At 47.0% G+C, this 20,994-nt stretch overlaps 1 protein-coding gene across 1 annotated transcript in view; it reads left to right on the plus strand.

Moving 5' to 3' along the window:
• LOC147692246 (uncharacterized) overlaps nucleotides 1–20,994 on the plus strand; it is a 793,905-nt gene that overhangs the window by 180,397 nt on the left and 592,514 nt on the right. The window contains exon 6 of the mRNA XM_086938501.1: nucleotides 2,342–2,525. Coding sequence (XP_086794627.1) covers nucleotides 2,342–2,525 — 184 coding nt within the window. The remainder of the gene's footprint in view (nucleotides 1–2,341; nucleotides 2,526–20,994) is intronic.

Genomic DNA, 20,994 nt, shown 5'->3' on the forward strand with positions numbered 1-20,994 from the left:
TGTACTCAATCGGAGAATTTCAGCGAACTGCTCCCACCCCGGAGTTGGCCTAAGAACTTCTGGGGGCTTTACACAACATACCTGCTTAACAGGGCTGGAGAGCCTGACGACGAGACAACAGCAGAGTCTGAGGATAACACTCAATCAACCAATCAATCAATCATTTGTAAAGCGCACTACATACCCGCGAGGGTCTCAAGGCGCTGGGGGGGGGGGGGCGTGGCGGGCCGCAATTGATTGAACAGCCAGGTCTTGAGCATTGGCTCAGTTGGAGGGTGTTCCATGTCTTGGCGGCGAGGTGGGAGAAGGATCTCCCACCGGTGGTGGTTCTTCGGATGCGCAGGACGTTGGTGAGTAAGAGGTCGGCGGAGAGGAGCTGTCCGTTGGGGATGTAGAAGGAGAGCCGTCTGTTGAAGTAGGCTGGGCCGGACTTGTGGAGTGCCCTGTGTGCCTGGCTGAGGAGCTTGAAGGATATCCTCTTGTTGACGGGGAGCCAATGCAGGTTTCTCAGGTGGGGAGTGATGTGGCCGTGGCGTGGTACGTCGAGGATCAGCTAACACTAGCATCTTAGCCCATTAGTTAGTAGTTTGTGGTACGCATACAGCGGTGCTCTCTTCGATGCGAGATCAGTAGGGAGCCTAGATTTACAGGACGCGCAGCTGGTTTTAATGGGAGATCTGACGGGCCTGGAGAAAACCGCTATGAAGGGTCCTGCATTTAGCTGTAACATTAATTTACAACAGCAGTTACGCTTTCATATATGTTGAGCAAACGCCTGACTGCTGTAAGATATGATGGTTTATGTTAGCCGTTTTTAGTACACCAATGACATGGTTCATATATAGTCTCTTGTATATTTCGGATATGTAACGCTGCCTGCCCCCTGGGATGTTGGCCTCATAGCTGTGTAAAGAGCTCACTAATAACAAGCCGCCGGCCCCAGGGTTGTAGGCGTGAGGCTGTGTATGACTATGGCATTTTCTTTCAATAAACAACCTATATATATAAAAAAAATAAAAAGAGAAGTGGAGAGAATCGGCATGCATCCAAGCCAGATTCCTTTTCTTCTTGGGCCAACTTGACCCCCACAGTATGAGGATGGGCGCGAGACAGAAGATCTTGGCGTGGGTGGTGAGGCAAAGCAGGTGTTTTATCTCTGCCAGTGCGCTTCAGATCGCTTTGGACTTCTGGAGTAGGTTCAGCATGTATGTTTTTTGGCTTCTCTAACAGGATATTTTAGGATGACGTCATCTGGTGAGGCAGTGCTCAAAGTCAAGTTGCCATCTTGCCTTGTGTCAAGCAGTGTCCTGATTAAAAAGACAGTCTTGCATTAATGCACTATCCAATTGTCCTCCCTGTTACTTTAAAAGAAGTGGTCTTTTGCATTGAACTCCTTGAACATGCATTGCTTGCATGAGCAACAAAAAATGTCATGAAGCAGAAAATTCTCGCTCAGTGTCGTATTTAATGCACACTGTAAAAATATACCTGCTCCCCCTTTACACAATGCGCAATAAGTAGCAAAACTGTGGATTTTACAGAATGCAATACTAGGTAAAGGTGTGTGTACTTTGTATGTCATCATAAATTTGAATATATTAGTAAACAATAAGCAAATAAAGTAAGAGTCAAAACAATTCTCACTCTCCCGCTGTCAAGCCAAGATCTCCAAAGTATTGTTTTGAGTCCCAGTAGTGATCCGAGATAGGCCGGTGTCTACCCAACCATATAGTCCTCCTTTGTTGTTTTTTCGGGGGGGGGACGGGGCAGAAATTTCTTTGAGGTTGGGCTTGTAAATTGTGGTGGTCAATACGTCAAGATTTCGGTCTCCTGCAGTCTAACTAGTACATAAGACCATCCTCAGGCAAGGTGCTGAGTTTTATACAGGTGTCTAGACCCTTGCTATACGGTGAAGCGATGAGTGTCACTGCAATTAATACAAATGAGGGAGGAAATCAACGTAAGTAGAAAAAATCGGAATAATCTAGTCAGTAAATGAAGCTAATAAGTATGAAGTCCTCCCTCAATTCACATGGAGAATAGAGCCCCAGCTCATATCTCAGTGACTGTTCAGTGACGTAGAGGTCTGCAGAATCATTATGCAAGTACATTCTCTTTAAATACATTCATAATTAGCCGTACCAGAAAGGTAAACCTGGCAGCTGTTCTTGGATTACATGATAGAGAGAATAGATGTTTTCTGGAGGGTAAAAAGTTCGAGTACAGTAGAGACAATGTGAAAAACATGTTGTTTTGATGCTTTTTTGTGCTTCAAATATGTTAAAATCTTTGTAATGTGTGCTCCTGAAAACTACAGCTTTTGTTACTCTTTGTATGGCAGGTTTAAGGAGCATGTGGCCAGTAACTCTCCAGTCGAAATCTTATCCAAAGAAGAGTATATGTGGCTGAAGTCCAAGCTTGTGCCCGAGGCAACATCCGCTTCAACAAACATGGGCTCTGGAGACCAGGTTCAAGGGCACGAAGGAAGTGAGGAAGCTGCACAAGTAGCAGAACCTGATAAACCGGTACACCTGTGCTCTCTCTTGCTAAACTGTTACAGAGCAGAAACATTGAGCGATCTGGATGGTAAATGTTGCCAATGGATGAGAACAGTTCAGTCAGTCAGTATTTGTAGAGCGCGGCTGCATCACCTGTGAGGGTCTCAAGGCGCTTTGACCATATTCACCTTTCCATTAAAAAAGGAACGCAATTCCTTCCTGTAAGGATGAAAAGTTGTTCATTTGTAATTTGATTAGTCTCATTTACTCATCTTAGGTTAGCATGCATTGTAATTCTAACAGTTATTGTCTTTTTAAGGCATAGAGGCTTAAAAGCTTTACAAATGTTAGCAACCAGACAATGCAACATCCACAAGTTCTCCAGTGCATAGAATACCACTAATGTATAGTAGGCAAATATCACATAAAAATATCAGAAGGTTTAGCTTGGATTGTTAATATTTCTGCACCACTTTATCTGCCTTCTTAGTCTTTTCTCCGATCAGCCCGAATGTCAGATAGTTCTTTGCATCTGTCCTCCTTTCAATGAATATTTGTCTTGGTATTCCACTTGAACTATAACAAGCTTATGGGTAGTGTATTGGTAAATATTTTATTTCCATTCTCTTCTCAAATATTTCATTTATTTTACTAAGACATATTTCTGTTATGAAAACACATCCCACAAAGTGACAGTATCCTAAATATACTTAAATCAAATACATCTCCAGCTATGAATATTGCATGCATGCTTGAGTTAATTACCTGTTGTCAGGCTGGATTTAATCGATAATAAATTTAAAGGTTGAAAGTAAACATTTCGTTTTACATTACACTTTGTGTTTTCAAGCCACCTCATTGTGAAATGTAAATACTAGCCAGTGATGTTGTACTGCACGTCAAGTGAAGGGGTAATCCTTTACAGGTTTCCACGGAAGTAGCTTTCAAGAGTCAGCTGAGACCCTGAATTATTTTACTTTCAGCTTCCCCAGATGTCCTTCTTCTGTGGAAACTCAGCCTAAGGAGGTCTGTGTTTTCACTTACTTAAAACAGAATTATGTTATGTTAGAAGTGTGGCTCACTGGTTAGAGCAGGCAGACCCTGAAGCAGAGGTCAGACCCGGGACCAGGGTTCAATTCCCGACGCGGCAGGGTCTTGAGCTCAAATGTCCATGGACTCGATAATTCTCGCTTCGGTGCCTGACCTAATCATGGGTTCACACTCTGCAACTCTGGGCATTAAGCTTGCTTAATCTCCACAACGGCACCCCCGCGGCGGGATGCCTGGCTTTCACCTTGGGGATACCCTGTAGGGGCTATCTCACAGGGAAAAGCCAGGACGGGTTCCCAAGGCAAGCGCGGAGATACCCCTTCGGGGGTCGATTCAGGCGCTATATAAGAAACATAATAATAATAATAATGGAGACTTCTTGCTGCAGATTCCTCACCTTTTTAGGTCCAGCCTAGGCAGCCTATGTGCTGTGTCTCCGGGACCTGCTGTAATCAGTCTGCCCATTGCCTTCTGATTAGTCCCTTCTTTGTTGGCCAATAAAGCTTCTTTGTTACTGGGTAATCCATTGGATTTGTCCCGCCCTTTTTTTCTCTTCATCCTAGGAGCACTGGCCAATGCCCACTAACCCTGCGCTTTGCTTTGTATCTGTTCATTTTCGGCATTATTTTCTTTTTGGATTGCGGGTCTTGTTTGTAGAAGCATGTCTTTATTGTTGCTTCTGTCCACGCCTCTCCGCAAACCCCTCCCAGGCCATCCGTGTCCTTTCTGTCTCTGTGTGCTTGTGGTGTTTATGTGATTGCACTTGCACAAAGACACTGCGTGGCGGCTGATTCTACCACGAAGGGACGCAGAGCAAGCAGTATTGTAGATTTAATTCTGTAAGTGATTATTTTTACCCCCCGAACACATCTGAACATTTCAATGTGTCTACCTCGTACAAACTCAGTGACTCACCCTTTTCAGTCTTCTTACTAGAGGATATACAATGGCACTTTCTTTGTAAAAACTTGGGCAACCATAGCCTCACTTACGATGACCGCCACAATTTCGCTATCAGCAGTCTAGACTACTTCTCTTGCTTGAGTTCGGGCTGGCTAATGCATTGTGTGGAATAGACTTGGCACTTCTGAATTACTTCACCAGTGCTGTTAAGTGCGTTGTGCGGACCTTCTTTTCCAGTGGTGAACATGGCAGACATAGAAAGTGAATTTTTTTGCCAACTTTTCAATCTGTTGACATCAGCCCCTTAAACCTTTCCTTTTCCACGTTCAATGGGGGATCATTATTGCTGTGCAGAGAGTTGAGGGAGGCTACTTGTTTTTTATTAGTGTACAGTGACCACCATAGGCAAGTGTCCGATTGGGTCTTAATTAAATAAAAACACAGAGCCCCATGTCCTTACAAACTGCTAAATGACCCTGTTGCTTGTTCCAAATACATGACTGTAAAACGTTTTTGGGGAAATTATTTAACACAAGGACAACCAACATGTTATTTTCGTTCCGCTTATGCTGAGCCGCTTGCACAAGCTACACATAGCTGGAATGAAGAGCTGTAAATATGATCGCGCTGCCACAGAATGCACCAGGGTGGACTGCATGACATCACTGCATTGCATTCCTCAATACCTTCACAGCAGTGTAAATGGCCTGTTATGCTGCATTTATTTATCCACATATCCTGCTCACTCGCCCTGGTCAGCTTTTCAGTCCTGGTTTTCTCATCTTGCCAAGTTTGGGGTTTTCGTCTCTCTGTTTATTTTATATCCCGCAAGAACATAGTACTAGCTAGCACAGTTTTGAGCCATGGGAAAAAAATAACTTATCAGTTCTCACACATATCAGAAAGTAATAGACAAGGAAGGATGACAAACCTGCCTAAAACCACAATTCACAACCATGCGACATAAGCCTGGCATAATTAGTGGTACACATGCCTTAAAGTAGAAGAAATGCTAGCTGAGGCATACTAGGCACTAGTAAAACACATTTGCAGTGGTTTGAGTCTCGACTCCACTTCCGGCTCGATGATCCAAGCCAGTTTGGGCCCCTCGACACCAATGACAACTCCATTGACATTGGAAAACGAAGCCCGATTGACCTATCTGGTGTCGCCTCAGCACTGGCTTCACCTCAGTCAAAGTCGCACCTGGCTGCTGTTGAGGCTCCATGTCTGCCACTTGACCTACCTCCACAACAACACACTCTGACGTCCCCTGTTCGGCCTGGATTAGGACAATGATGCGAGTGATTAGATTGGCCAACCTTATCACAAAGAGAGTTGGTATGACAACCTGCAGCAGGCTAGGGGCCTTAATATCTTCCTGGAGTCCGAACTCCTCTTTCAACTCGGTTCTACCAGTGAGGAGAGTGCTTCTTATGGCATGGTAATACATGGGGCAGCCGAAGTCTTGACCTCCTGCTCCACATCTTGAAGGTCAAGACAAATGTACTTAATGAAAGTTCTTCAGCTGAGGCAGGCATCTACAGACCCACTCTTATCAATTAACGAGGCCCTTACAGATACCTTTTTGGGGACATGGGCCAAATCTAGCTCCAGCCCTCCGGTCAACCTCCAAATTGCGCAAAACCACTGCCCTGCCCTGGGCAATCCATCTTTTTGTCTCCTCACCTGAAAGCCTGGTGATACAGGCATCTGTAAGCACAACTAACCACCACACAGTGCCTATTACTCCACCCACTAGAGAATCCGAAGGGTTAGACTAGTTTTGGAAGATAGTTTCCACATACACCCGCTTGATGCTTAGGTTAGTTATCACAAGCTACCTGCTGGGGTGCTATTCTCACGCACTTTGGGATTCAGTGGCTCAAGTCCTCCCAGGCAGTTCTTAATTTGAGCCTGTGGTTTTCTGTGCTCTGCACTGGCCCTCAATTGTCAACTCATGGCACTTTTGATAGTCTGCCACAAGGTGGCGCTGTCTGGCTAATTTAGAGATGACTATTTCCTGCCATCCAAGCCATTCTTATAACTTTGTGGGCCTGAAATAGTCTGAATTGTCACACTTGTAGGAGTGTGATGGTTAGTAGGTGTGTTGTTAATATAATTGGCAGCATAGCAGGGGCAATGTGTGGTACAAGCTGCAGTGGCCTCCTGACGCAAGCCACGGGGCTACATTTTTTCTTTTACAAATTAAGCACTGCTCCCAGGTGTCCAGTACTATCTCTGAATAGTCATTGTCCAGGCCTTACAGGACAGCATGACACAGTCTAGTTCATAATTCGTCATTGCATAAACACCACCAATCCCATCGGGTGGGCTATTGGTTACAGCGTCACCATTTGCTGCCAAGCTTTGTTGTGGTCCTCCAATTTCTTTTTTCTTTTCTTTTTTTTTATGGTGTTCACTCATATTTTATGAACATGCTGTACAGTGGGTGTAGAAAGAGTAGGGTCTGCTATCCTATGGTCACCCCATTTTTTGCTTTTTGCTTCACTGGTTTTCGACTTGCTGTGGGCCTGCTAATCAGACCCCCAGCCTGCTGTTCTCTCTTTAAATTTATAATACATGTGCTATAGGTACATACCACAATTGGAAATGGACTCCTTGTCAGCCCCTGTACCATGCACTATAGGTGCTCAGGGCATAGGTGCCACCAAGGCCTACCAGGGGCTGCAGCATATCTTTTGCCACCCCTGGCTGGTTCTTAAATTGACACAACTGGCTAATCACTCAGCTGGGGCAAGTGGGTGTAATCACCCCTTGCTTAGATATAGTATACCTATATCTAAACCTATATCTGGACACATATAAACCTGTGAGTCACTCCTATGGAAGGCCTTATCAATCCTGGAGGCAGAGTGCGTGGTTTAATGTGGGATGGAGCTCTGGCATGAGCTGAGCCTGTTTGCAGCTGTCGGGAACAACTCCCTAAGCTGATCCGGGATAATGCCATACCATATACTATTAAGTGCCTTATAATCCTCGCGGTTATATAGCAACTTTGGTTTGGCTTTATCAAAACATGTCGTGTAAGGTGTCATACGAATTGGAATACTACCCCCTCGCCAGTTCTGGCGACGGGGGTAGCATTCCACCCTTCTAGAGGGAGAAGACATGTTACTTTACTGAAACGCGGTTGATTTTAAAAGAGCCTCAGATCCACAAAATGGATGCCTCTGCCACAGACACGAGTCTGGCCTCCTGCTGCTGACCGAAACTCGGCAGATGGTGGCCTGGACAAAGGGTTTCCTGTCGCAGGGTGGTGTCAAACCACCCCAGACAGGAGATGGTGGATTGTAGCAGGGAGGTTTCAAAGAAACCAGACACTGCCTGGGGAGCACAAGGCTGCCCCTTGCATAATCCGGCCAAACCGGTTCTGGGGCACACCAGCCCCTGTCCCAGAGCGGCCAGGATCAAAGGAAAGGGGTGTATCCACCCCCTTCCTGGGTCCCACCCATAGGAGGGGACCTAGCAGGTAATCCAGCCCACCAGATTCGAATAAGAGTAGAAGACGTAGAAGACTGAAGAATCTCCCTTGTGGTCAAGGAGTGACCACCCTGTGCAAACAGGTACCATCCAGCACCTCGACCCTTGCTTTGTTGCAGTTCCCGCCGGAACTCGAGCGACAGAGATCGACGAGATCCAGCTTGCCTGCCTTCCTCCTGCCCGATCCACAGTCCCTGCAAAGCTGAGACCCGTGGAGGCGACCGGAAGCGTGGGGCACGCCATCTTGAAAAGGCCACGAGACGCTGACCGTGCAGCCCACAAGTGACCCTCGAAGCTGTACACCGGGGTTTGAGAAGCCCCCACCCTGAGCTACACTTGCACCAAAGCTACCACCTCCACACTCGACGAGTGCTGCGTGGGGCCCTTCTGCTCGTGTTGGCTCAACGCGTTGGCCCGGTCACTTGCCAGCTGGCTTGTGGCCCCTGTGCCGACGAAAACCTTAAACGGACTTGCTTTTCTGGTTGCTCCAGATTTGCACCAGCTCCTGTGAAAAGGAGCCCCCGCTCTGACCCTTCTGGTCTGAGGGAGAAGCAATCTCCCGGTTCCGCGTGGATTGCTTTTGCCAAGTGCTGTGTGCTGCAATCTTGAAGCCGACGGCGCTGACGGCGAGAGCCTGCGTGGGACAGATCGTGACCTGCTCCTGGACGTCGCAGATGCCCCAGAGCCCACGTGACAACGGAGAGAAGCTCCTCGTCAACCATCTCATTGCGCCCGACATTGCCTAGTTCCGTCCTGGTTCCACCCTGGTCACTGCTGAGTGACCCAGACTCTGTCCCCTCTGCTTTCAGATACTTTTCGACTTCGATCCACCCTTGGATCACACCGGACACTTCTGCTTCCCATCGCCTGCAGCATCTTCAGCTCCAAGCACCAAGAGCCTGCGTGTCAAAACCCGACGCCACCTCGACCCTGTGCACCAACTTCCTGTGGGTGAGGTAACATTGCAACGCCGGTGTGCCCACGTTGGTACACACCTCTAGGGTCTGTGTCTTAAGTTTTGTTCCTCTAGGTTCAGCGGAAGTATCTTTAAACTAGCTTTGTGTAACTTTTACGCACCATTGACTTTGCATTGGTGCAAGCCGCCCTCATCCATAATTGTGCTACTTTGTATGTTATACTGTGCTTTTGATTTAACGCTTGTGCCCCATTGCTCATAAAGAGTACTGGGGATTATTTTAGAAATAAACTCATATATTTTTATAATATATACTTGTGTGGTGTCCTTTCATTTGATATTACAGGATTGTATGTGGTAAAACAGCTCGCTTAACACGACCTCTTAAGTTAAGCCTTTAAGGCTGCTTAGTCCATGCTACCCCTAGGATAGCTTGTCTAATAAGGTTGACTTACAACCAGACACCATAAGGGATTGTTTGGACTGATACAAGGTGGTTCCAGAATTGGAAACATCATATATCAGGCCAACTTCTCATAGTGGGACTCCTCTGTTTGCGGATAAGGCAGTCTCAAGCGGTTCAAGGAGAACAGGGCCACAGCATGCACCCTGGGTGTTACCTGTCTTACTGTCAATCACATCCTTTTGCGGCTTTAGCAGAGGTAGCCCATACTGCCAGCCAAGCCCCTTAGGACACCTAGTATTTTGGCAGTCGAGGCCGTAGTGCCCACTGCCCCCGTTGTCAAGGTCAACGGGCCACCCAGCCCACTGCCCCTCTGCATCCTGATCTGCAAAACCCCTTTGGCATGCTCCTGGTTATGCACAGTCTCCCAGTGGGACGTAGGATCCAGATGATTTTTGCCGGGTTGTTGGCCGTAGCATTACACAGATGGGCCCTGCAAATTGGTTGAAAGGTCTATGCCCTGCACTTTTCCACTGCTGCACCTTCGACTGCCCCCATAAGACCTTGTGACCAAAGGGGCTATTCAGAGGGTGCCCACACCAGACATAGGGTATGTTTTTAATTCCTGCTGCCCAAGATGGACGGAGGCCTTGGTCTGATTCTGATAAGCACCCTCTTAACACCTTTCTCTTGAAGGAAACGTTCTAGATGACCACACTGGCCCAGGTCTCGCATGACCCCGAACATGGAGACTGAATGGTGGTGTTGGAACTGCAGGACACTTTTTTCCATATACCCATCCTACTGGCCCATCAGTGCTCCCCTTTGTTCTCACCAGCGCCACTGGTGTTCTCAAAAAGTGATAGCAGTATAGCAGCATATCTTCAAAGGTCACAGGTCCCAATATTCTTCTAACTCGACGACTGGTTGTTGAAGGTGGGCTCTCACCAAGCAATCATCAACCACCACTAACCTATGCTGAACCTCCTGCCATCTTGGGGTTTCACTACCAATCCGCCAAAGTCACCCGACTCCTTCTCAGGCGCTCCATTTCATCTGAGCCGTTGTGGACACGGTTTAGTTACGTGTCTTTCCCCCGGTAAAGAGAGTCCTGGAAATTCAGGTTGTGATCCTATCTTTTGACCTCTGTCCCGAGTTTCAGTGGGGACGACTCTGAGGCTGCTGGAGCTGATGGCCTCCTGCATCCTTCTGGCCGAACATGCCACATGGCATATGTGTGCTCTGCAGTGGAGTATGAAGTAGGCCCAAAATCAAAGGGACCTCTCTGACCAATTTAGATTTCGGAGGAGACCCCAAAAGATCTGCAGTGGTTACTGACCACAGTTAGGTCAGCAGCAGACTCTTCTCCCTTCTTCACCCAGAGGTGACAGGGGTTACCGATTCATCGCTTCTGGTTTGGGTGGCCATATGGGAGAGGTGGAGATCAGAGTTATGTCATGAGACCAAGAGTCCCAGGCATGTTGCAGATAGGAGCACCAAAATGCAGGAGCAAGTTGAGCTTTAGTTCAAGTAATACATTTGTCAGCCTCCGTACCATATGCAGCCCCTCTTGGCTGAAGTCTTATTTGCTGCCAAACATACCATTAGCTTTGATTCTGGTGCAGAAACTACTGATGTCACCCTTAATGACTAAAACAGTTTCACAATTTTCTCTGGTGATGATCTAGATAATGAATCATCTGAGATACATAACATTGAACGGACATGTATGCATTTCAGACACTGTTTGAGACTTGCATCAAAACCACACTTCACGGATCTAAAACAAGACGAGCATGAAGGTCTCCTTGCACTGCAAGAGTAGATTTGAAAAATGAAATTCCACAAGTGTTTAACAACCTAGGGCCACGCTGTTTTGCTCCACATTTTTTTTAGATGTATAAGAAAACAGAAGAATCCTGCATTATCCTAGATCTCTGGCATTTGAACAGCTTTTTGAAGAAGGGAAGGTTTTAAATGGCCATGAATAGGACTCTCACTTCCGGAGATCTGATCTGCTTACACTTCCATGCTCCATTCCATGCAAAGCATTGCTTATATCTTACCAGTTTGCAACAGAGTAGATAGTGATTTGTAGCCCTAGATCAGCAACTTATACTTTCATAAAATGCATCACAGGGGCGTGGCCTAGCGAGCTAAGATGGTCGTCGCACCTTCAGTGTGCTCCCGGACCCCTCTGCTATCTGCCCGCAATCTGCCCGTCTTGATAGCCATACAGCCCTGAAATCCGGCGCCCTCACTGCTGGAACATACTTGACCATGGCCCTGGCTGTGGGGACACCAGTGCTTCCCCGCGATCGCCTGACGGTCCGGTCAGCACTCGCCTCTAAAATGGCGGCCTCCCCTCCATGCCATTTCCTGCCTGCTGTCTGGACTTGAGCTACCTGGGCTCCTGCAGGGATGTCCGTACCAGCCTCAGAGGCCCCTGGGGAGCGAGTGACCTCTGAGGTGCTGTGGCGGTCTGGACCCCGCTTGCCTCCTCCTTTTCCTTCCCTGCCTGTGCTCCCACGCGGACTCTGGCCATCTGCTGCTGCGATAGGTGCCGCGGGGGCGAGGCTGAGTTCCGACCTCCACCGCGGCTGGGACATCCGTAGCTGTGCACCTAGCTCCCCTGCGGCGCTGCCGTAGTATCGGCCGTCGCATCGAACGGCGGGAGCTGGAGGTTTGTGAGCGGTGGCGCTTGAGGCCTGGACGCTGGGCAGTGAACTGTGGGATGGCTTCGACACTGTCTGCCCCCTCCTCCCTCCTTGCCTGGCGGTGGCCTCGCTTCGTCCGCAGCTGGGGTCAGCTCCCCGACGCCTAAATCGGCACACCCGCGGTGAGGCGCTGTCCCTGCATCCCCCTGCGACGGAGACACCTGCAGCTGTACCCCAGCTCCCCTGCAGCGTTGGCGTGGTACCGGCTGCCACATCGGGCGGCGGTGGGCCGGGGCTGTCGGCGGGGGAGGCCCTGGACGCTGAGCCTATGAGAGGTGTAGGCCCGGCGGTTTGCGGGATCGGTGTGCGGTGAGTTCTGGTGGCCTGTCGAACTGTGGATTCCCCTTGCCGGCCTACACCCCAGCTGTCACCATCCCGCCTCTGAGGGGCTGCGACACGGAAGAGGTGGGTGTTCAGCCGCAGGCATCGAGCCGTATGAGGTCCTGTATGTTGGCCCCCTTCATCACCTCCTGATCTGCCTTGGTGCACCTGCTGGGGATTGTAGGTCCTTCAGCTTGGAGGCCCTAGCTGCCGGACCTGGGCCGGCCCTACATCGTGCTGCCTCCTTCCGAGATCGTTACCCAGAGGAGACCCATTTGGTTGCAACTATCGTGCGGCGTGAGGACTAACTGGGTATTCCCTCTGCCATCCCCCTGTCTTGACCTGCCCTGAGGGAGCCTGGCAAGGTCCGAGGGCCCCAGGCGCAGAGACCTCGCACCTGATCTGGGGCCTCGTCAGGGGTGGCCGAACTAACCGGCATTTCAACTGTTGTGGGGTCCTGGGAACAGCTTGTTCCTGTGTCCTTTGAACTTGGTCGGTGGCCCCTGCCGCGGATACCGTCTAAAGGAACGGCAGGGCCCTAACCTCATTGGTTGACGATCATGGGTTGAGACAGGGCGTCCAAGACCCAGACCAAAACGGACGCCGGGGCGGTCAGGGGAACCATGGACAGAGAAGCCCCACCGGCTGCGGACCTGACTACCATCCTCCATGCTATACATGCCTCGCAGTCCTCTGTAGAGGGTAAGATTGCTGACGTCCGGGTTGACTTTACCCTCATCCGGCAAGATCTGAGGAATGCAGTAGCCCGGATCACGGAGACCGAGTTGCGCATCTCCGCAGTGGAGGACGATGTCCAACAGCTTAAGGAGCAAGTCACCTGGCTTCAGTCCCACACCTGAGAACTGCATCGGAGGGCAGAGGACGCTGAAAATAGGTCACGCCGCAACAACCTTCGCCTGGTGGGGTTCCCGGAGAGGGTGGAGCAAGGCCGCCCAGCGGACTACATGGAAAAGTGGCTTCGCTTGTTGGTCACCAAGGGCTCCCTCTCCCCGTGGTTCGCGATTGAGCAAGCACACCGCTCACTTGCCCCTAGACTGCTGCGGGGGGCAGCCCCCAGGCCCATCATCATGCGAGGCCTGCAAGCATCAGTGTCTTTGTTGCGAAATCACACGACCATGGCTTTCCCTGACTATACTAGGGAGGTCCAGGGTCAGCGCCGCTCGTTTGGTGAAGTCAAGCAAAAGCTATGTGCCCTTAACGTACAGTACATGCTCTTTTTTCCGGCAATCCTGCGAGTGGTGTTCTCCAACAAGACCCTTTTCTTTGATACCCCTGAGGAGGCTTGGACTTGGGCCACAGAGGAACGTCCCCTGCGGGCTAATGACCGACATCCATCATCAGGCGGCGTGCTTGGTGGGTCTGGCAACCGGGGAGCTCCTGGCACCCGGCCCCAACGCAACCGCTCACGAAGACGCTGTGGCCAGAGGCGGACCCGCTGAGACTCTCAGATGGGTTCCTCTCTGCAGCTGGCTCCGCTTCCTGGAGGGCCTTCAGGTGTGCAGCAGTCTGGCTCCTCGGGCCGCCTGGATCCTGGGAATACCTCGCCCCGGCCTTCACTGCTAGACCTCCCAGACACTGACCTGTCGCGCAGCCCTATGCTCCTCAGGGATCCCGCATGATCTTGTCTCTGCCTGCTGGGCCTGGCTCCGCGGCCCTAGACGGCAGCTTGGCTCATCACTGCTCCAACTCCAGACGGACTTAACTATGCACATCCTGCAAAGAGAAGGGGTCCTCCATGTTTCCCAGTCCTGAGCGTTTTCGATTGGTTTTGGCTAGTTTCCGCTGTTAGGGCGACAGATGCTTCCGTTCCTGAAGTATAGGGTAGGGGTTGGGTTTGGGTGGGGGTACCGTTGTCCTGGGTTTTATTGTCTGTTTTTTGTTGTTTTTATGCCAGCACTTTTGCCTCATTCTGCAACATCCACACAGTGACCGACATTGTCCTTATATGTCTTACACCCCACTCGCTTGCACTACTAAGCGCTCTGCGCGTGCCGGGTGCTCAACCATCACTCCAGCCTCTTCATGTCTGACGACCGCACCTGTTTCACATCACTTCATATTATGGCATGGAATGTTAATGGTCTCCTAGATAAGTTAAAGCGCACAGCAGCCCTGCGGTATGCCCAGCGACACAATGTAGACATATTGCTGCTTCAGGAGACCCACCTAGTAGGCAACCATTGCCCCTTCCTTGCGCGCTATGGCGGGGTTTGGCACTCTGGTTTTACCCGTGGATCTCGAGGGGTGGCGGTCCTGCTGCGCCGTGCTCTTCCTATGTTGAACGTAAAGTAATACATGATCCGGGAAGCTGCTTTGTTATTTTGAAAGCGAACATTGGGACCCAATCTTTGAATCTGATAACCGTGTACTCTCCCCCCTTCTCTGCTTGTAAGAAAGTGGCTCTGTATATACTGGACCAAAGTAAGGTACAGTGTGCACAGAGTCCACAGTCCCCAGAGGTTTGGCAGAGGCTAAAGTTAGTTATAACCTTACTCTCTAAAGTGGTAGCTTGGTCGAGCAGTAAGGCAGTATCAGAGGACAGTTTAAAGCATTTGTTGTACACAGTCAGTAAATGGTCTCACACACTAAAGAACTGAACTCTAGGCCCATTGTTTTGTATCAAAAGAAATTGTTTTATTTTAGAACCAACAAGGTATCAAAATATACGTTCTCAGAATGAGTTACTGTAGTTAAATACTTTTCAAATAGGCAATAGACTTTTAGATTACAATAGTTACAGTTGTTGCAATAGGCAACACAATTTCAAATAAAATGCAACATTGAGCTCAATGGGAATTTCTAGTTCAATGCAATTAGTTACTTTCTAGATTACTTTTCTAACCACAGGACTGGATCCTAGATTCAGTCCAGGGACATTTCCTGTAAACAGTTAAGTGAAATCGTTTTGGTTACAGTAGTGATTTTTAAGGAATATTATTGTATTTTAAAAGTTAACACTTAGAAACTGTTTGACCTAGAATCACCAATGTTACCCTATGGGAGGAAATTCACTTAGCAGGTAAGTAGTGTTATGATTACTTTTTCTTACTCAGGGTTGGATTCTGGATCCAGCCCCTGGTGCATCTCCTGTAAACAGTTGAAACAATGTGTTTAAGTCATACAGGCGATTTTTTAGGAATATTTGTAGTTTCTGAAAATCGACACTTGGAAACTTTTATGGTGAAAATCCAGACAATGGATCCCTATGGAAGGAAATTCAAGTTACTGGTAAGTACGGTTCGAATTACTTTTCAGGGTCAGTGCTGGGCTAAAAGATGAAGCACCGGGTTCTCTCCTGATAACGAGTGAGTAAATCTGAATTCGTTGTTCAGCTGACTTTAGGTGAATATTTTAAAGTTTCAAAACTCCACACAAGAATTTCCAAGTAAAACCAGTCAATGTTAGCCTATGGAAGAAAAGTGAGTTATCGGCTCTTAGGTAAGTACTCGACTGGCAGAGTTAAGGTTCTGGGCATAGACTCAGGGGTCTCCCAGGGTCAGGTAGGTACAGTTGGTACACCCTCAGGGGCACAGGGGCAGCCGAGTGCAGAGGTAGTTAGGCCCAATGTTAGCCAATAAGAGGCAGGGGGCCTTCAGTTGGTGGGTGTTGGCAAGCAGGCCACGCGGCTGTGAGAGCGGGGCTCCTGGTCTCTTGCTCAGGGCAAATGGGGAAGTAGATTAGGACAAAGGTTGCACTGCCAGGGGCACTCGGGCAGCTGGGTGCAGGGTGCTTTTGAGCCGTTGGGCGCTCAATATTATTCAATGGAGATCTTGGAAAGTGAACAAAGGCTGCAGGCTCGGGGACAGAGGTTCATCAGGAGCGACCAACACTTCGAGGGGTAAGTTGGGATCTTGGATGATAGGTAGGCACCCCGGAGTTGGGTATTTATTTGAAAAGTTTTTATTTGAAAAGTTTTGTATAGCGCGAACAAGACCCATGGGTATCAGAGCGCTTTACAGTGAGTGAGGCAGATGAGATACAATCAAGCAAATTTAACATATACCATTTTCTACAATAGAACAATGTCTGGTTAAGTGCTGTCAAAAAGTATAGCTCAGTAGAACAGAATACACAGTTACCATGGTCTAACGTGGAGCTTCAAAACTAATAGACTCGTCTATGGAAGGTATTTACTCATTAGAAAAGTTTTTAATTCCCTCTTGAAAGATTCTTTGTGTGTTATTTTTCTAATGTTTGGTGGGAGAGAGTTCCAGATTCTAGGTGCTGCTCCTGAGAAAGCTCTATCATAGGTTTTCTTCTTCCGGAAGATGGGTGGTTTCAGTACAATCTCGTTGGCACTTCTCGCTGGTCTGCTTCCTCCCGATAGTTCAATTTTCTGGGCCAGGTTGCTAGGTGTCCTGTAGTGAAGTGCTTTGTGGGTGATACATGCCATTTTTAGTTGAATTCTGGCTTTGTATGGTAACCAGTTTAATGCTTTCAAGTGTGGAGAGATATGGTCGAACTTTCTCGACCCGGTGATCATTCTTGCGGCTGCGTTGAGGCATGCTTTTAGTGGGGCTATGGAGATTTTGGGTAAGCCGGCTAAAGTTGTGCAGCCATATTCAATCCTCGCGATTACCAAGGATTGGATTGCTAGTTTAAGATCCGCCTGAGAGATGTAAGATTTCATTTTTCTGATGTAGTTCAAATGGAAACGGGCACTTTTTGCCATTGCTTTGATGTGAGTTTTCATGTCAAGGTTCTCATAGAGTGTGATTCCAAGCGATTTCGCTGACTCAACTAGCGTTGGGGTGCAGTTGAGCGCTGTGATCATTTTTGACCATACCTTAGACTCTGTGCGGTTCTTTAGCGGTGAGATTAGTAGGAATTCTGTTTTCTGGGTGTTTAGCTTCAGATGATTGTTTGTTAACCATTGTAATGTTGATTGTAATGCCTCATTCATTATCTTGATGTCTTCCAGAGATGCAATTTTAATGTATAGTTGTTTGTCATCCGCGTACATATGAAAGGCTATTTTTGAATTTCGAAGAATTTCCGTGAGCGGTTCCACATACAGGTTAAACAATGAGGGAGATAATGTAGATCCTTGGGGCACTCCAATCGTGTTAGGACATGAAGTCGATAGTTTTTGGTTGATCAGGAATCTTTGCGTTCTATTTTTGAGGAAGGAATCAAACCATTTCAAGGCAGTGCCCGATATTCCCATCCTGTCCCGGAGTCTGTTCAGCAATTTTTCATGGTTTACCGTGTCAAATGCAGAGGACAGGTCTAACAGGATGAGTAGACATGATCTTATTTGGTCTAGGGCCTGTAGAGCATTGTCAACTATATGAAGGATTGCTGTTTCCGTGCTGTGTCCTGTTCTGAAACCCGATTGGCATTCATCCAATAGGGAGAAATTGTCTATGTGTTCGCTAAGTTGTTTTTGTACACATTTCTCTATTAGCTTGGCCAGAATAGGGATGTTGGGCACAGGGCGAAAGTTATTCGGATCAGCTGGGTTCGCCGGCGTTTTTTTGATAATGGGGACTACCTGACCGGTTTTTAGACAGTCAGGAAGAATCCCTTGTGAGAGAGAGGCGTTGATAATTTTTGTCCATATAGGAATCAAGATGTGGCTGATTTCTTTAGTGAATTCTGATGGGAGATGGTCATTATAATGGTTATTAGGTTTGGTGTCTACTAACATTTTGGTAATGTTAGTCTGGTCTAACAACTTGAATGTATCCCAGTGTGCCTTGTTTTTCGTCTCGACCTCTTTAATTATTGCGTTGGTAGAGTTGGTGTTGTTCGTTCTGGGTCTTTGGGAGTCAAGTATGTCCGCTGCTCTCCTAAGATCTTTTTCCAATGAATTGGCTTTGTTGGTGAAGAAATTTGAGAATTCATTGCAGCTTAGCTGTGTTGTTGTGACTTCTTGTGAGGATTTGGCACATTTGTTGGATTGTTGTTTTAAAATTTCAAAAAGTTTCCGTGGTCTGTTTTTGGCGAGGTCTAGTTCTGCTCTTATAAATTCTTTTTTGGTGTTGAGGATCTTCTTATTGTATTCTTTTCTGGTTTTTCTGAGAGTTTTCAGTTCGGGAGAGGGTGGGTGTTGTCTCCATTTTCTCTCTGCTTGTCTCAATTTCCTTCTTTCCTCATTCAGTGTGTCGTTAAACCATGGGTTTTTGTCTTTCTCTGTGAATTTTTTCAGTTTTAGGGGCATAGTGGAATTCACTATATCCTTTATTGAATTAGTGTAGTGGTCTGTTAGGTCATTCACATTCTGCAAGTTGTTAGGTGGGTGCAGGTCCTTCTCGCATCTATCTTTTAGGAGTTCCAAGTTAGTTTCTCTTGAGTCCCGTATCCATTTTTTTATTTTGTTTGGTTGTGAGTGTTTATTCTTTTTCAATGTAGGAATCAGGAAGGTTATGGCATGGTGATCCGAACCAGTCGCAAGGTTCAATTGCTAGGATTGACGTGTTCTCTTTTTTTGAGATTATCTAATCCAACGTAGCTCCTTTCGAATGAGTTGGCAGTCTGCATTCTTGCACTAGGTTTAGCTCAGTTAAGAACTCTTTAATAGTGTTGACCTGTTTGTCATTATTGTCATTCCAATGCAGATTAAAATCTCCTAAGAATATATTATTTGCGTCGGTGTTAGCGTTTGACATAATGATCTCCATTAGTTGTTCAATAAAAGAGATATTGTTACCTGGTGGGTGATAAATTACATGTGAGTTGCAACTTTGGTTGTTAGCCGATCTTATATTTAGACCTAAGTATTCACAGGATTTGAGTGGTTCTGATTGGATTTGGTTTACTTCTATGTTAGAGCGGTGTATGCAGGCTAAGCCACCTCCTGTTTTTTTTAGGTCTATCCAGTCTTACAATGTTATATGAAGGGGGAACTAGTAAGTCCATGACTGGCGATGATGATTCCGTTAGCCATGTTTCCGTGAGGATTGTTAAATCAATTTCCTTGTTAATGATGATGTCCGCTATGTCTGATGCATGTTTAGTGGCAGATCTACAGTTGATCAGAAGACCTTTTAGTGAATTCCCAATGTTGTTTGAGTTTAGGTTTTGAGGTTCAGTGTTTATATGTATTTGTTGTAGGTTGTTAAAGTTGGGTTTCCTATCATTCTGTCTTGATGTTCTGTTGGTATTGATCTGTACTGTTTTGATTACCTCCCCTATCCTGCCGTCCATTTCCTCATACTCCCGAAGTAATGATAGGGTTTCTTCTTCAGTTAAGTCATTGCGTTTCCTGTCAGGTCGATTACGCCTGTTTAATAATGGTGTCGCAGTCACCTTATTCTTTCTTTGTGCGTTATACATTAAATCTATGATGTGCTCAATTTTCTTGTGGGTGCTGTCTAAGGCTTCATGTAGTTTTTCCATCTCATGCAAAGATCTTGTTGTGATTTGTGCCATTTTGTCCATTTTTGTTTGAAGTTCTTTGATATCTCTCAGGGTCTGGGAATGTGTGTTGCGTTCGATCCCCTGTTTTATTCGAGATTGGTAATTTGTTTTCCTTTTTATTGGTCCTGATCTCTTCATCTGGGTCTTCTTCCTTTTGAAATTGGTTCGGTTGGCTGTTTCTCTATTATTTGAGTTGTTGGATGTGCTGTCCAAGCTTTGTGCAACTAATACTCTGTTTGGAATAGATGCATTTCTTGTCGTTCTCGAGAACCTTTGAGCTGGAGTAGACTGGGGTACAGCTGTAGAGGAGTCTTCAATGCCTTGCGTTTCGCTGTCTTCAGCGTTCATCCTTATCGGTGAAGCGTCTCTTTGATTTAGGCGGGGTGATGTTTCCTCTCTTTGATTTCCTATTTTGTTTCCTGTTACGTTTACATTCCGATGTGTAGATATTTCTGATCTGTTATTGACCTCTTCGAACGACGAGTTTCCAAATACGCTAGATCCTACTACTTGTGTGGGCAGTAGTGGCTCTTGAGGTTCTATAATTGATGTGATGACTGTGTTGGTAACTACCCCGTGGTCTGTATTGATATCTAATTGATTCAGGTGTTGTCCCTGACTTGATTTCTCTGTTTGCCTTTTTTACATTGGGAATATGTTACCAAATTTTACAAGATCGATGTTAGAGGCTTGAATCAGAACTATTCCGGTCTTGTATAATGTTATGCAGAGGTCTGCTCTGCATCTTGGTGATGAGTTGGTCGTAATTTTTATGCCATGAGGTATTTTGTTGATTGTTTTTATGTTGAGTGTATTAACAATGGCAACGCACCATTTAGCCGTTCTTCTTGTAAAGAATATCAAGTTGTTAATGATAATGCCATTAGCTGGGTTCACTGAGTGGTTAGTGGGGTCAGATATCAGTATGTCAGGGTTTTTCCTCAGTAGGTGATGTTTGAATTTTTTAGATGAATTCCTGGTCATTTTGGTAGGGTACTTTATTATGTAGGTGTTCATGCTTCCTGGCTCTAGGTAATCGTCCGTCATGATAGTTTAGAAGCCGGGGAGTGGAATTTTACATAAAAGTAGGTATATATTTATTAATTGTGTTGAGAGTTCCAGTAGTCTCCTTACTTGGTTAGACACTAGTTTCTTTTTGTTGCCATAAAACATGTTTCAAGATGGCCGACGTTTTTGCAAGTCTGAGAACTATCTGCCTTCCTCTCTTTCTGGTGTTGTGCAGTCCTCTTTCCCTTGCCTTTTCATGGTGCTACTTGGGGGTCTTTAGTGGTCCTTTTT

The sequence above is a fragment of the Lissotriton vulgaris genome, chromosome 9, assembly GCF_964263255.1.
Source record: "Lissotriton vulgaris chromosome 9, aLisVul1.2, whole genome shotgun sequence".
Classification (NCBI taxonomy): domain Eukaryota; kingdom Metazoa; phylum Chordata; class Amphibia; order Caudata; family Salamandridae; genus Lissotriton; species Lissotriton vulgaris.